This window comes from Watersipora subatra, chromosome 9 (genome assembly GCF_963576615.1).
Source record: "Watersipora subatra chromosome 9, tzWatSuba1.1, whole genome shotgun sequence".
Lineage (NCBI taxonomy): Eukaryota > Metazoa > Bryozoa > Gymnolaemata > Cheilostomatida > Watersiporidae > Watersipora > Watersipora subatra.
The window spans coordinates 37,117,157-37,132,734 of NC_088716.1; the positions used below are offsets into that span (position 1 = coordinate 37,117,157).

Here is a 15,578-nt window from a genome sequence, read left to right on the forward strand (position 1 = left end):
AGTTGATAAGCTGTGCTGTTGGTTCTGCGCTGGTATGCTGTTTCTAAGGTATTGAGAGTGTCTAACAGCGTAAGTCCAATATTTCTTTGGTAATCCTGCGTCAGTGTTGAGACATCTGGCCATTTCCATAAGCGTTCTCCATGAACATTCAATTTTACCGTTTTGGTAAGGTGTGTATGGAGTAGATGTAGTGTGTTTTATTCCTCTTGCTAGTAGAATGTCCTGAAAACTTTTGCTCAGGTACTCTGTGCCATTATCAGTGTGGATCTCCTTTACTTGTCCTATCGGTGCAATATCAGCCAGAAATGTTTGTAGTGTTAGAGCAGTGTCGTAAATATCATGCTGGAATATTCGTCGATGTAATTGATGACATAGTGGTGTCCTTCGCGTGATTGTGGTTGTATGGGTCCGCATATATCAGAGTGAGTCCTTTGTAGTGGCGTCGTGGCTAGTATTGTCCATGTGTCTTGTGATTTTGGTTGTCTAGCTATCTTGTTTTGTGTGTAGGTTGTGCATGTGGGTGGTGTAGAGTCCTTCTGTGTAATTGTCATTCCAGTCGTTACAGTCTCGAGTTTACGTATGTCCTCGTAGTTCATGAGTCCTAGTCAGATATGCCAGTCTTGTAGTGTCTTCGTCATGTAAGCGCCCGTCTTCGTAGCATGTCCAGTTGGAGGTTTGGTAGTGCTGGGGGTGGTAGTTGTGTGGGTTGATGTAGGTAGTATAGCTGTCCTTCTTTGATGATGTTGAAGTGTACGCCGTGTGAAATGAGTTTGGAGTGTTTAGGTGTGAATGTGATCTTGGCGCCCGAGTCAGTTGCTGCCCGTACAGAGAAGAGATTAGTAGGAAATGTCGGAGCAAGTAGAGTGTCTTTGAGTTTGATCTGTCGTTCAGTATCTTGATTGGTAGTGACTGTGAACACAGCCACTCCTCGTGCAGTAGCCAGTTGGTTGCTCCTTTGTCCATCGGCTAGTTCGAGGTAGGGTTTGTCTGGTACAAAGTTGGTGTCAAATGTGATGAATTTGTCAGGATCGTTGACTATGTGTGAGGTTTCGCCACAGTCGACCAGTAGTTTGTCTGTCATGTGACTGGTCTTGTCAGTAGCAGTGCAGGTCTTAGTAATGAATGTGAAGTCAGGTTGATGGAGTTGTGCAGTAGCTGTTTTGTGTTCAGGAGTAGGTTTGAAGTCGTCCCGCTTCTTTTTGAAGCAAACTTTAGCAATGTGCCCTTTTTGGTGGCAGTAGTTGAAGTTCAATTTAGTCTTAGAGTAGCAGTCTTTTGTTGTGTGAGTAGTGTGCCACAGGCCAAACACATTTGGTTGTTGTTGTTTGATGTAGGTCTGCTTGGTGGATGATGAGGTTGATGTCTTCTAGTATGAGATGTTGTTGTCTTCATGGCGGTAGTAGTAGTAGGTCATAAATTGTCTGTATTGGCAAAGTTGTGTAGTGCTGCTTTAAAGTCCGATAGAGATTTGTGTTGGTTCAGTTGAGTGTGTACGTCTACGAATGGTTTGAATGAGCCTGGTAGTCCTTTTAAAATCATAGCTAATAATAAGTTGTCAGAGATTGTCTCGCCTGCTGTTTTGAGTCCAGTCGATGCTTTTTCGGCCCTAGAAATTTAGTCAGTAATGTATTCAGTCTCAGTCATTCTTAGTGTAGCCAGTTCTTCATATAGAGTTAGTACACGTTGTGTTTCAGTGCTTACGTAGTGTTGTCGGAGTGTGGCCAGGGCAGCTCTGCCATTATTCTTATTGTCATTCATTATTAGTTCCAGCGATTTCTCGTCTAGTACCTGAGTAAGTTCGGCGTATGCTCTTCGGTTCCTGCTGGCGAAGTCCATGTCGTCTTCTTCATTCTCTTCTTTTGGCTCAATGGCCTTAACCAGCTTTTCGTCTATGGTGTATAGGTAGTTGATGAATCTTGTCTCCCATACGTTGTATGAGTCACTATTACCGTCGAAAATTGCCCTCCTGGGCCCATAACCTGTTGTGTGGGTGCTCATTGTTGGTTGGTTGCTCGTAAGTACAGATCGAAAAAAAGGGTGAACACGCAGCGAGAAGAAATGGAACTTTTAAATTATTCATCCACACATCCTTGGATTATAGTCGCAACTAATACACTTTGCATGATTTGTTTTTAAATATACCGCTGGCTCATTGAATGGAGGTTTTACTCAATTTCGTATAATATCGTCAAACCGTTTTCGTACATGAATTGTCAATAGCATGTTTTGACAAAAATATAACAGATTTTTGAGTTGTTACGCTTCATGTTTTTCATGCAATTACAAAATAATTTAATCACTAACAATCAGACTGCATTAACGCCAGTCTGAAAAATCTAATCATTAGTATTCCAAATTGCTTGTCAAGGTGTATCGAACTTACTTGGTATAAACTTTGATGCAGCTTATGCTAGGTGCTCTCCCCTTGTCACTGCAGGGCGGGTTGTCTAATTTCCCGTTATCAAAAATATGTTTGATGTACATCATGTAAATCAATTGACATTCCCAATTATAGAAAATTTTTTGGTGATCCCACCACTATACAACTCCTTTATAAATGTAATATTTTTGAAAAAATGATATTCCATAAATCTCTGTATTCAAATAATCAATCACAAAGTAGGTAGGATTATTTGCTAATTTTTTTGCACTGCGGATGTATACTGCTTTACAGGAAATACATGTACATACGTATATTCACTTTTAAGATCTTGTAAATTGCAACAGTCATACATAGGTTTAGATAATCAGTAGATGGTTTGTTGGCTTGGGAGTTACCCACCCCCTGATCTAGTCTATGATTTCATGATTATCATGATATAGTATCGTCACACACACTATCAAACGGCAGTAAACCACACTGACAATTTTTTGCAGTGCTTTCACTTTTAACATATTACACAACCAATCTTTAGACAACCAGTCACAGCTGAGCAACTCATACTCTAGTACTTAGTACTCTACGGTTAAGGTTCTGTTGAGTGAATATTATCAAATTTATGTTTACCAAAGATACCAACTTTACAAATTGCCAAAACGCTTACAAATCGAGTATGATTGTTATTGTGTGTATATTCTGCAGTGTAGGCCTATTATAGTAGTTTAACGTAGTGTATCGAGGTGTATCACTAATTAATGTAACCGTGCTTATTGCTTTACATCTAGAGGCCAACCATCTCTATTTATTAATTACAAGTAAAAAAGTAAAACACATGAAAGGGTCAGAGGTCAATAGTAGTCACATGATACAAAACTTGTTTATAATTGTTGCCATCTTTCTCCTCATCACTCTGTGCAAATCCTCTTATCCCACGCTCAGTGTTGAGTTCCTGATGTATCGAGCTAGAGAAAGTAAATTGCATAACATGATACTTTCCAATATTCTCAAAAGGACACATAGCTTTTTTCATGTCCTTCTACTCTATTTTGTAGAACATTGAGAGAGCAGTCGATTGAGAGAGCAGTCGACTGAGAGAGCAGTCGACTGAGAGAGCAGTCGATTGAGAGAGCAGTCGATTGAGGGAGCAGTCGATTGAGAGAGCAGTCGATTGAGAGAGCAGTCGATTGAGAAAGCAGTCGATTGAGAAAGCAGTCGATTGAGAGAGCAGTCGATTGAGAAATAATGATAACAGTCGGATGAGAGTGAAACGACGATACATACGTTATTAAACAAATACTAGTACAAGTACAAATACTACCATTTCAATATGTACCACTGATATGGTGGTTCTTATATGTGATGAATGAGAAAATGGAACAAATACATCTGTACTGGATAATGTTTGTATTTTTTGCAAAATAGATCATAAGCTTGTAGTATATGTATTGATTCAATTGATGAAATGAGGAATACTTTAGCAAGTAAAATACTACAAGGATGTGTACTGAGCATATGCACTGTAGTGTGTACAAAAGTAGCCCAATTCCTCCAAATTATACATTGAAGTTCTATTTTTAAGCGCTCATAATTAGGTTCTGTGCAATGGCACTTTCTCTCCTTATGGACTCCAATCTATCAGCATTGTTGTCACGATCCTGGTAAATAACCGTATGATATATTTTGTTATTGCGTCATGTTACCAATAGAAAATGGCTTTTTCTATTTTGGTTGATCGTCATTAATGAAATAGAAATATAACTATGCGCCTAGAAGTGTGCCTTTTCATCTAAAAAGCATTATCGATTTTAAATAATTGTAGCACAATTCACAAGCAAACTTCTACAAAGAGCCAGTTTGAGAGATGTCACAGCTTCTAATTATGTGTAGTTACAGTCCAAACATACACTGCAAACTCACATGTAAAGCACTTTTCGCACTTAAAATTAAGCTTTCCACTTTTTGTAGCTCTGTGGTATTCTTTAACAGTATGGATTTAACGCATTCGCGTAACTGCCACCATCTATGACACAAATAACACTAAACCGCAAGATGAAGTTTACTAACAACCTTATTACATCCTCCTCACAGGTCCATGATTTACCAACAAGACTTTAACTCAGAATGTGATGCTGTCAAGCTGTTCCAAGTACAGTAATGAGAACGAGACTTTATTACATTGAGTTAAAGGAAACTAGACTTGACGGGTTGTCCGGGGAAAGGATTATTTGTAAAATCTCAGTGTTCAGTCTCTGTTCGTGGTACAAATTATTTGACATTATAGCCTTACAACAATTTACTCAGTAAAATGTTTGGGACTGAAATACCTAGGTATTGTACTGGTAGCACGTTGAAACCTTGTTAGTGCATTATGTGTGATAATAACTAACTTTCTGGATAATTATTGAATATCATAGGCTTTCGTATGTGTATTATGGTACAGTGTATGCTTATTGTATGATATAGCATGTTCACCAAGGTACACAGTCTGTTTATCATGATACATTGAAAACTTTCAATTGATTCTCAAAAGCATATTGCAAAGTATTTAATACAACTATTACACATAATCTTAAAGGTTGACTTGCAACAAAACTCACATTAGAGTTATTTGGTGTCAAAATATTCACCATGTTTTACTCTGCTGTGTTGTAGGTGCAAGATATGTGGAAATGTGACTACAAGCTCTTAAAAGCTCGAAAACGAACAGTTAATCGTCGCCACCAGAAAAACGCTGTAGTTTGAAATCAATTTATTTCTCTGACAATTTGGTTATTGTTCTGACACGTGTTGAATTGAAAGGCCAATAAAAGGCTCAATATAAAACGTCTTGTAGCACTAGTTTATGTCAAACACTTCGGGGTTTTACCGAAAAGCCTGCATCAAATATAGATGCTCGCGACTTTACAGTTTTGTTTCGGCTTGGTCTAATCATCTAGTCGTAATCTGATCATGTGACCCATACTTTCTGCCAAACAGCGCGAATAATCTCCGCAGCATTCTTCAACTATCACAGGGGACCAACAGGCTCCTCATGTTCATCAGAGGATAATATGCACTCTTTCGAGCTAAGATTAAAAAATTAAACGAATTTTTACGGAGGGTTTTGAGATATCAGTGCTCAAATGACATCATTGCAATGATGGTGAAATAGACGCATAAGGACAATAAACATGGTTTTTTGAATGCATGAAGTGTATTTGTAAAAATATTTTGACGAATGAGGTTGCATGAAAGTGTAAACAGAAGCCATCTTGTTCAGCTACAGCCCATTTGTGCCGTTTTGGAAAGCGATTCTAATCTACAGCGTTTTCAGGATGGCTACAATTAACTGTTCATTTTTTAGCTTGTAATCTCATTTCCACATATTTTGCACCTACAACACAGTAAGACATGGTGAATTTTTCGATACCAAATAATTGTAATGTGAACTTTGTTGCAAATAAAACTTTAAAGCTCATCATCACTGTCTATATGATTACCATCTTCAATCTCGTCGGTTGTTTCATTACTGCAGTATACACAGCACATAGATTTTTGCAAACTAAAGATGCAGTTTAGCAAGAGCATTGGCTTTCACGTCTACTCTTTTTGCATGAGCAGCTGGTCCATTGAACAAACTGCTTAGGAATAGCTTTGTGTCAATCAGGAAACCATTGCGTAGAAATCCCATCATCGCCTTTACTCCAGCCATGGTTTGTGGGATCTGGTGGCATGATTGATGGTTGAATTGCCCACTGCTATATTGCTGCTTGGTAATTGACTCTCATCAATGATATACAGGTCCCCATGGGGGGCTGTATATCATTGCTCTCATTAGATGCTGACGAGAGAAGCCTCTTGATGGAAGGGTATCTCCAAAGAATACCCTTGATGAGAACAACGTAATGTAATATCCACGTACTACAACATGATGGGAATGCAGGTCTACGGCTCTGATTCGCTGGATCGACTGATTGCACAAAGCGTAAGAAAAATTTTTATTTTTGTATTACTACTCACTGTTTATTGACCAATAACCCCTAGCTTATTGGCTAAAATAGCAGTAGGAGGCCGGATTCATAATGATTAAATTAGAAATATGGCAAAAGTATTAAGCTACCATAGACCCCATCTTCTGCCACCTGTTGACACGAAAGTGCCCTGTGGCCTCCAGACTGTAGTCTCTCAGCTTGTAGACGTATACCTCTGTAGGCAAAATCACTTGTTGGCGTAATTTGCTTTAGGTAAAATCACTTGTGGGGATAATCTGTAGGCAAAATTACTTGTAGGCGTAATCACTTGTAAGCGTTAACTCTAGGAATCGTAATCGTGATCTCAAATCGCTTGTGGACGAAACGTCTCACTGCCAAATTGTTGAAAGGCAAAACCTCTTGTAGCCAAATCTTCATATGGCCGAAATTTCTGTAATCTACAATTTCGATATCCGTCGCCGTTCAGAATAAATGGAAATTTGTTTTTCGCATCATACAACAAGCTTAAGATATAATTTAGTCAGATCTACACACAGATAACTGTTAAACATAAAAGACATTCATACTATACCAACGGTGCAAAAGAGTTTCTCACCACATCAGGGGTACTGCACGTTTCCAAAATTTTATTGAGTGAGATATAGCGTCAGCAATTTTGCTTCTGGAACAGGAACTAAGCTATATAGGGGACTAATAGCTGACAAGGATTAAGGCAAACAATTTTCTTGTTCTCTTTGTTAGCATTTTTGTGTGACGATAGGTTATAGGGTGTACTAGAGCTGTTCCCAAATAATTTTGTTTAAAATCAAATCAGTTGCATAGGGAAGGGTGGGGACTATTGTTTAAATAATCACATAAGATGCAGAAATGCGTTTTACGGATGTATGCCAAATGCCAATTCTGCTGGTCGTATACTTTAAAAAATATCACAAATTGTATAATTGGTGTGTCAACGTGCTACGGTATGGGATACGTTGAAACACCCAATGGAGCGTGTTGACACGTCCTTGAATTTCATAGTAAATTTCAGTTTTAGAATTATGTTTTCTAGAAATTTATTTTTAGCCAAAAAATTTAAATTCCCACTAATTATCTGGGTTTATAGTCCGAACCTCGACTGGTTTGAAACTCGACGAGTTTGTATATCGACAACGGCTGGTCCAATCTCGACAGCAGTTTTACTATTTTACCATCTACTATTTTCATAGTAAATAAGCGATTTATATGTAAAAGATTTATTTGCACAAAAATATCTTGTGATCCATTTGATGCCGCACTCCCCAGCTTATGTAGGCCTAACAATATTTTGCTCAACCTAAATATAGAACGAATGCTAAAACAAGTAACAATCATAAATATGGTTGACTGTTATGGTAGCAAAATGTTTTATTTGAAATCTAAACTTCAGTGAGTAGCTTTGATTTTTATTTTTTGAAGTGAGGATAGAACTGCAAAAAGACATTTATTATTTGTTGAAAATTAAATTATTGTAAAACTGCATCAGCCTTTGTCGATGTTCGGACCAACCTTTGTCTAGATTCGGACCAACCTCTGTCGAGATTGGGACTTGTCTAGGTTCGGACTTGTCGATATTGGGACTGTTTCCCATTATCTGAGCGAGAAAAACTTGAAAAGTGTTGGCTATGAACTTCAGAACACTGTGTATAACAATTACGACAAACTTCTCCTGCAAAATAAAACATATGGGGCCTATGCATGTTGGTCTGGAAATAAAATTTTTCTTTTTATATGTTAGCATTAGCTGTACTACCCGGCGTTGCTTGAGTAATAAAAAAGTCTTTGGACAGAAAATTGATTTGTATTCAACATGTAACAACACTTTTCTCACGATATCTAGTTTAAAAGTTAGATTGGCAAATGTTGTTACATGTTGAATACAAATCAATTTTCTGTTCAAAGACTTTTTATTACTCGGGCAACGTAGTTGGTGTAGTTGAAATAAATTAGGAGAGAAAATAAAAACAACTGTAAATATTTTCAAACTTTGTCAAACAACTGTAACTTTCAAACTTCATATCATGAAGAGAATGTTTTGTGCAGGTCAAATGAAGTAAAAAATAAATAAGACAATTATAAAGTTTAAATGTAAGTGTAAAATAATTAGCAAGGAGTAGCTAAATTAAGAATGTTTTTCCATGATTACAATAAAATGTGATTCGGTAATTATACAAAGAATACGAAGGAAGAAAGCAAAATGAAAATCCTAAACATGTTAAATTAATAATAACAATTCTTACATAGAAGTGTGTGTGCATAAAAGGTCACGGTTCCACCAGAGGCTAATCATCAAAACTGAATACGACGATACTGATACCTCGCGATACTGATACAAATATAAAAATGAGAGATCGTACTGCCTTTGTCTGACCGAACAGAGAAAAAGAATGTTGAGGCTCTTCTTATGGAGATAATACAATTGTTTGTGTGAAAAAAATTAGCTTTGACTGCGATTTTTAGCAATTAAATCTTACGAAAAACCAAAAATAGAAGAAAGAGAAAACATGAAAAACCATCGCATTTCATGGAGTTAATAGAATTCATAGTTTCAAATAATACATCAAGATTCAAATGCATATGCTATACGGTATATGATAACATCTTTGATCAACACGACATATATAGCTCAATGGTAGAGCGCTTGGATTTCAAACTTGAGATTTCAATCCCGTGTGTTCAAATCATTCAGTATGCGAAATTTTAATTCCAAGGTTTTAATAGCTGTAGCTGGACATACCGAACTACATGCAGACAAACTTTGAGAAATATATTGGCTTAGCCTATCCATAAATTATTTTCAGCTAAAAAATTTTTTTATATTTATTGAATAATTCTAAGTTTTCCATATAGAAAGCTCTAAATGGCAAAGATATAGTTTGCGGTCATTATATCAATATTGTCGAGAAATTAAGTGGTTCACTGTGAGGATTGTTTTTTAGATATGTCAATAAGGTTTGTATCAAACTGCAGCTTCAACGCTACTCGAGTTGTTCCCCTTCATAAGAATAGAGAGGTAAGTTGGAGACACGTTGCAAATTGTCCCTCCATTCTTATAATTGAAACGTGTTGCAACTTGCCCCATACCCTTTGTGCTTCAAAGTGCCACAAATGATTCTGAGTAACCAAAATGTTCATCCCAACTCAGTAGGATGAACATCATGAAGTCAGTGGGTGCATTGGGAAGAGAACATGTCTATAGCTGCCTCCACTGACTTTTGTTAACATGGGATGATGTACAGAGAAGATATATGCGATTCTCTAAATTTGAATATACAAATAAAAGAGAAAAAAATTACTAATAATGTAAATACCGACCAGTTCAGCACTGCAGAAAAAGATTAAGGTCAGAAGCCATTGCGGAAGGTATTAGACAACCAGAAGATGTTCATTCCATCAAAATTAACAATCAGAACGCAGCTATCCTAGTGAACGATGCAAACATTTTTGTTTTAAAAATGTTAATTTTTGTTTCTGCATGTAATATAATTATGTTCGTAGTTTGTTTATGTCACTGTAAATATATATTTGTAGAAGTTAATAGATTATCATTATATAACTTATAAAGTTTGCAGACTTCTAGCTTATTCTTTGATAGCATCATTGCGGTAATCTAATCTTACGATTGATTGACGCTCGTAATACCTATTTTATTGTACATAAAAAGCTAGTTTTCGCTGCAAATTTTTGCAAACATATCAATGAGTGCAATGAGCATTTATGCTACATTGGTAAATATAGATATAAATAAAAAGATGTTTTTAAATTTACGATGAAATAAAAATTGAAAGCTGTAACAAATTTCAAAGCAAGACGCAATTATAATATCATTACAGGTTAATTGCAAGCAATAGATATCAATTGGTAGAGATATTTCTCGGTTTCTCACTGCATATTTATTAAGAAAGCTTAGACAAATTGGAAGTTAGCAGATTTATTGCATCCAAAAGGTCTAATATCGCTTCACAGGAAAAAGAGGGCAAAATATAGGCAACATTCGGTTCTCCTGTAAATGGTCGAAATTTATCTTCCGAAATTTTGACGAGCTATTTTAAAAATACAATGCCAGCCTCTATTTGAACACCACCCCCAATTGATCGCCACTATAGAAGAAGGGTTGAAAAATAGCGCGTCGTGACATTCAATTAGAGGTTTTACGGTATTTGTGTATTTAACAGGAACATTACAAAATTACTCCTGTGTTGTTCTATAAAATGGCAATCTATATATATTTCTCAAAGTGTGTCTGTGGATATGTCGTACGTCTGTCTGAATTCTTGCTTTAGCTATTAAAATTCTAGTTATGATGGATTTGAACTCACGACAAATGCATCGACATGTTTTTTATTTGGACCTTCTACCTCCGAGCTAGCACGGCATATTGATAAAAAATGTTTCCATATGCGACATACCCAATGCGCAAGCTAATTATTTTAGCCTTGCGCCAACGCGTTACGATGCCTCTGTTAAGAAATATTTGTGGGACCTGTTATGCGACATGATGCTTCATTTTATTTTTCGTTAAAGCTAATTTATTCCGCCCCACAACATCAACAATAATTTATTTCCAATTTAAAATTCGATGATTTGTGTACTATGTACATTATTAAAAGATATACGTCGCTGAACTCGCCATGGCGAGTTATCCATTATACGGTATATCCGGTATGCGTTATAAAAAAAGCGTTCCGCAATGATTAAATTTCTGTTAAAAGTTGAAAGTTTACTAAAATACTAAAACTTTTTTAAAGTATGTGTTCAGTAAACTAAATTCATTAAAGTTAGATTCAGCATTTATGTTACACGTCTGTCTCGAAGGTAAAAACTCTCCACATGGTACATTGTAAATTTATATTATCTTGGCCCCGCAGATCAACCACAAAATGCACTAAAGTCATGTTAGGTACCAATAGTTACTAAGGTTAACATAGAATTTTGGTACTATTTTTAATGATGATGGTTTTTACCAGGAGGTGATTGCTTTAGATGATGACAATGGATTTCTATACCACTCTATGTACGTCTATAGCCTACAATATTAGCCTACATGCTAATTTTTGCATGCCAACACTGAAATGAACTGCAATCATATAATTGTATACCAAATTATTTTTAATTGTAATTGTAACGAAATAGACTATATTTAGCCAATACTTGCTGCTATTGATTGCACATTTACATTTAACCACATTTACATTTTTATTTTTCCTTCTAATTTATTTCAACAAAGCACTTCTTTCAAATTATGAAATTTTAAATTTACAGTCATTTGAAAACCTTTACAGTTGTTTTATTTATTTTTAATTTAGTTGTCCTGCACAAAACTTTTTCCTCGTGATATGAAGTTTGAAAGTCACAGTTGTTTGACACAGTTTGAAAATTTTTACAGTTGTTTTTATTTTCTTTCTTAATTTATTTCAACTACACAAAACACATATCTCCATGATATGTATTTGAGAGTTAGAATGGCAAATGTTGTTGTATGTTAAATACACATCAATTTTTTGTCCAAAGACTTTTACCCGGTTATTACCCGGGCAGTAAGTCTGTAAATCCCAAGCTACATTTCACACTGGTCTCCTTTACCCATATTGCAATTGCCACTGTTGCGCTGTCAGTTGGTGTCTGGAAGTCTAGTAATTATGATAAACTACAGCTATTATTCAGTAAAGTTATTTGCATTCGCATGATAAGTACATTAGAATTTTAATGTTTACCACTGTATGCGATGTATTCTGGTTTAACTTTCAATTGTTTTTCTCGAAGCCACTTACGTAATCGACTAACGAACTTTTTTTCTTAATGTGGTTATTCTAAAGAAATCTTTTTTGTGTTATAGCTAATGAGCATACATTATTGAGCTGGAATGGCACGACATACTGTGTGGACAGAATTTGGGAGTTGTTTACACTGCAAACAGGACTTTGATGCCGAGGTTCATCTGCCCATCAGTCTAGAGTGTAGCCACACTCTATGCAGACCCTGCCTCACGAGGCTACACGCCGATAGTAGACCTTGTCCTGTAGACTCTAAAGATAAAATAACTCCTGACATGTTAAACTTTCCTCCCAATAGCGCACTATTAGTGGCTGCAGGCACACGTGAGGTAAATGGCTTTGAGAAGTTGGTTGAGGCTACCAAGAGATGTTTCGCGCTGGAATCTGAAAGGAATTCATTCGTGGAATGTTCCAGAATATTAGAGAAGTTTGGTGGCTACCTGAAGTGTGCCACAGTTAATGCAGGATTGACTGGTCCACTTCATACTAAAGGTTTGGTTCACTACACATTTTAAAGTGACTATCCTGAGCATATTTTATTCTTGTGATTACCTTATGTTTTCCCTTTTGATTCAACCGGCTCACTCGTTTCCATTGTCTTCCGGTTACACAGTTGCAAAGCCACTTCTATAATAGGCCTCATATCGTATATTACCTGAATAAAAACAAAAGCAATTAAGTTCATTCTGGATTTAGCGCAGGTTCTGTGTCAAAACTTTAATATCAGTAATATGTGAGTTATTTAGGCTGTATCTATATACCGGTAAATAAACATCAGGATCTGTCATCTGTCCAGTTACAGCCATAATGTTATAGTAACAAAAATCCACTTTGCAGAGGATTTCATCTCGGAGCCTCCAGTTCTGAAGGCATCTTGCTTATCCACTAGACTACACATTCAGCTGAGCATAGTGGTAAATAATCGTGAAGATATTCATGATTAAAATTATTATTAAAATATGCACAACGATGTTACATCACACATACGTCATACATACATGGAATCTTCCTCATTAGGCGAATGCCAGGTTTTGCACGACTAATAGAAACATCTTATGAACAGTTCCAAGTAATGTAGTGCAAAGGTAATGTAGGTAATGTATATAAGCTGTTTTAATACCCGTGCAACGCAGGTCATTCAGCTAGTGGTTTGTATATGTAGCTATTTTGACAAGCACCACTCAGAAGTAAACCATTCATGCATTACACAATGCCAAACCCCATGTGTTGAGCCTCTTAAAACTGTTGTAGGCTTAGCTTTTTGTTGAATGTCTAGAATATTTGAGCCAACATTAAAGTTCTATTGGTAGCTATTGAACTGCATAGGCCTATGTATTTACAGTTGTTACAGTCCATCATGGGCAGAGATTAACAATATTTGGCTAAATAAAGATATGAGTATTTATCACAGTATGAACTGATTTCTGAGAAGACGGTGTTTCCTTCAAACTGGATCTGTCAGCCAATTGAGTTTCAGATATTGCTTTACAAATTTTAAAACATTCATGATTTTATCATAATTGGTTTTTTATTTTTCCTGCGATGAGAAGCATTCCCTAGTAGTGCATTTCTGTGGAGTCTTATTTTATGGCGCCTTTGTGATAGCTGTCTGGTGTTGCTGACCACAACATGTTTTCAGTTTTTTCTTTAACAACATTGTACCGATGTTTGACAGATCTGTTTTTTCAGCTAGATTAGCAAGCACATAGTCAATAGCACTAGTCAAAATCTAGTCCTATTGTTATAATACTAGTTGAAACCGATCAAATTTCTCTTATCCGGCAATTTGATTGGTCCATCTACAAAACCAACTCAGCTGTCTAAACCATCCATACAGCTGTTTGTCGGTGCCTTTTAAAATACGAAGTATTTTGATATTGCAACTGTTATCACCTCTTTTGTTGACCAAAGCATTTTGCAGTATTTACTTTTTTTGAATGTTGGTTATACCAATTTGCTGTTCAGAGATTTGCTATGACGCTACTTACAGCCAGTAGTGTATTTGCTATTCGCATTGACATGCTGTACACTTTCGCTGTTCGATACGCTCGATTGCATAACATTAGCATTCAATTGCCTCACCATTGTTCAACTAAATAGAATGGGTTACAACAGGATCCACTTTGTCCTGCAGAAATGAGTAGCTGCGCTTACATCAACACTTCTGGCGGTGTCACTCTCAGCAGACCCATGCAGAAGAAGCTCTTATCATTGGTTACATGTCAGCTGATTACTTCTTCAGGCAGAGGTATGGACTTTTAGTCTAAACATGTCAGTATTCTATTTCTTCCCATGTAGTCATTTTAAAGAATAGAGAAAGCATAATATTTTTATGCTTTATTATTTATCTTGAGGTGTTGACTGATGTTCTAAAAAAAGAATCAAGGAGATTGACCAACCAGAAGCTGAGATATAGCCAGCCAAACACAGGTCTACCAAAAAAACATAAGTTTTTTGGTAGTCATCAATATATGACGTATGAAATCGACTTGTGTGCCATTGGTCAATTAAGCCAACTAATGCGCTCTCCTATAAAAATCACGGCGTTTTAATTGGTTTAATCCCTGGAAGTATAGAACAATCAGATTGGGCCTAACAATCATTGCTCTGAGAATTCCGAACCAGTCCCTCCGACGTGTAGATTAGTTTTAGAATAAAATAATTACACGCATCTATTATTTCGCAACATTCTGCTATCACTTTCTACAAATTATATTAGTTACATCATTTATTCTATACGCAGTTATATTATTATTTTGTATAATATGCATTATGATTATAATATTAATCATAAAAAATAATCATAGATATGATAATAGATCAATAGAAAAATCAAATCAAAAGTTATCGTTTTCTTTTTTTACAGCAAGAGCAGCACGGTCAAGTTATTCTTTTTAAGATTATGGCTGTAGTGAACTTACAGTCTGTTAATAGTGACGATATTCATGAAAATCAACTAAATGCTGCAGTAGATGCACAATAGAAAAATGATGAATGAACAAAAATTCACATTCTCATTTCTTATTCTAAACGACTTGCAATCGCGGATGTCGCATATAGACTATACACGCGCCGTTCGTTAAACAGAGGATCTTCGGAGCATATCCGTGGAGATCGAGTTAAAATTTGAAGCACAATAGTCAAAATCTGCTCTTCTGTTTTGACAAATCACGGCGAGGGGTTGTGGGCAACTGCCTTTACCACACAATATTTGCTTGATTTTCCTGAGAAACCAGAGCTAGTCTGTAAACTATTTACTATCGCGAGAAGCTTTTCACATCTCGTAGCCAAAACAATCATTATACGTAACGGCGGTAAGGGTGCACAACTCCGGCACATGAACATTAAGTCGATTTTATACGTCACAGTTTTCGGTATTTTCGAAGCGTTTTCCTCTGATTCTTTATTAGGTAGACCTGTGTTTGGCTGGCTATA

The 15,578-nt window shown here is 36.3% G+C and overlaps 1 protein-coding gene and 1 long non-coding RNA gene across 2 annotated transcripts in view; one reads left to right on the forward strand and one right to left on the reverse strand.

The window, feature by feature from the left end:
- Positions 1-3,162: 3,162 nt before the first annotated feature.
- On the reverse strand, positions 3,163-6,503 carry LOC137404577 (uncharacterized). The gene is made up of 2 exons (XR_010979706.1): positions 6,380-6,503; positions 3,163-3,342 (listed from the first exon to the last, which is right to left on the reverse strand). It is a non-coding gene; the product is annotated as an uncharacterized lncRNA (long non-coding RNA).
- A 321-nt stretch (positions 6,504-6,824) lies between these two features.
- Positions 6,825-15,578, forward strand: part of LOC137403996 (roquin-1-like) — a 66,020-nt gene continuing 57,266 nt past the window's right edge. Inside the window, exons 1-3 of the mRNA XM_068090150.1 lie at positions 6,825-6,956; positions 12,206-12,635; positions 14,278-14,391. Coding sequence (XP_067946251.1) covers positions 12,233-12,635; positions 14,278-14,391 — 517 coding nt within the window. The 5' untranslated portion in view covers positions 6,825-6,956; positions 12,206-12,232. The remainder of the gene's footprint in view (positions 6,957-12,205; positions 12,636-14,277; positions 14,392-15,578) is intronic.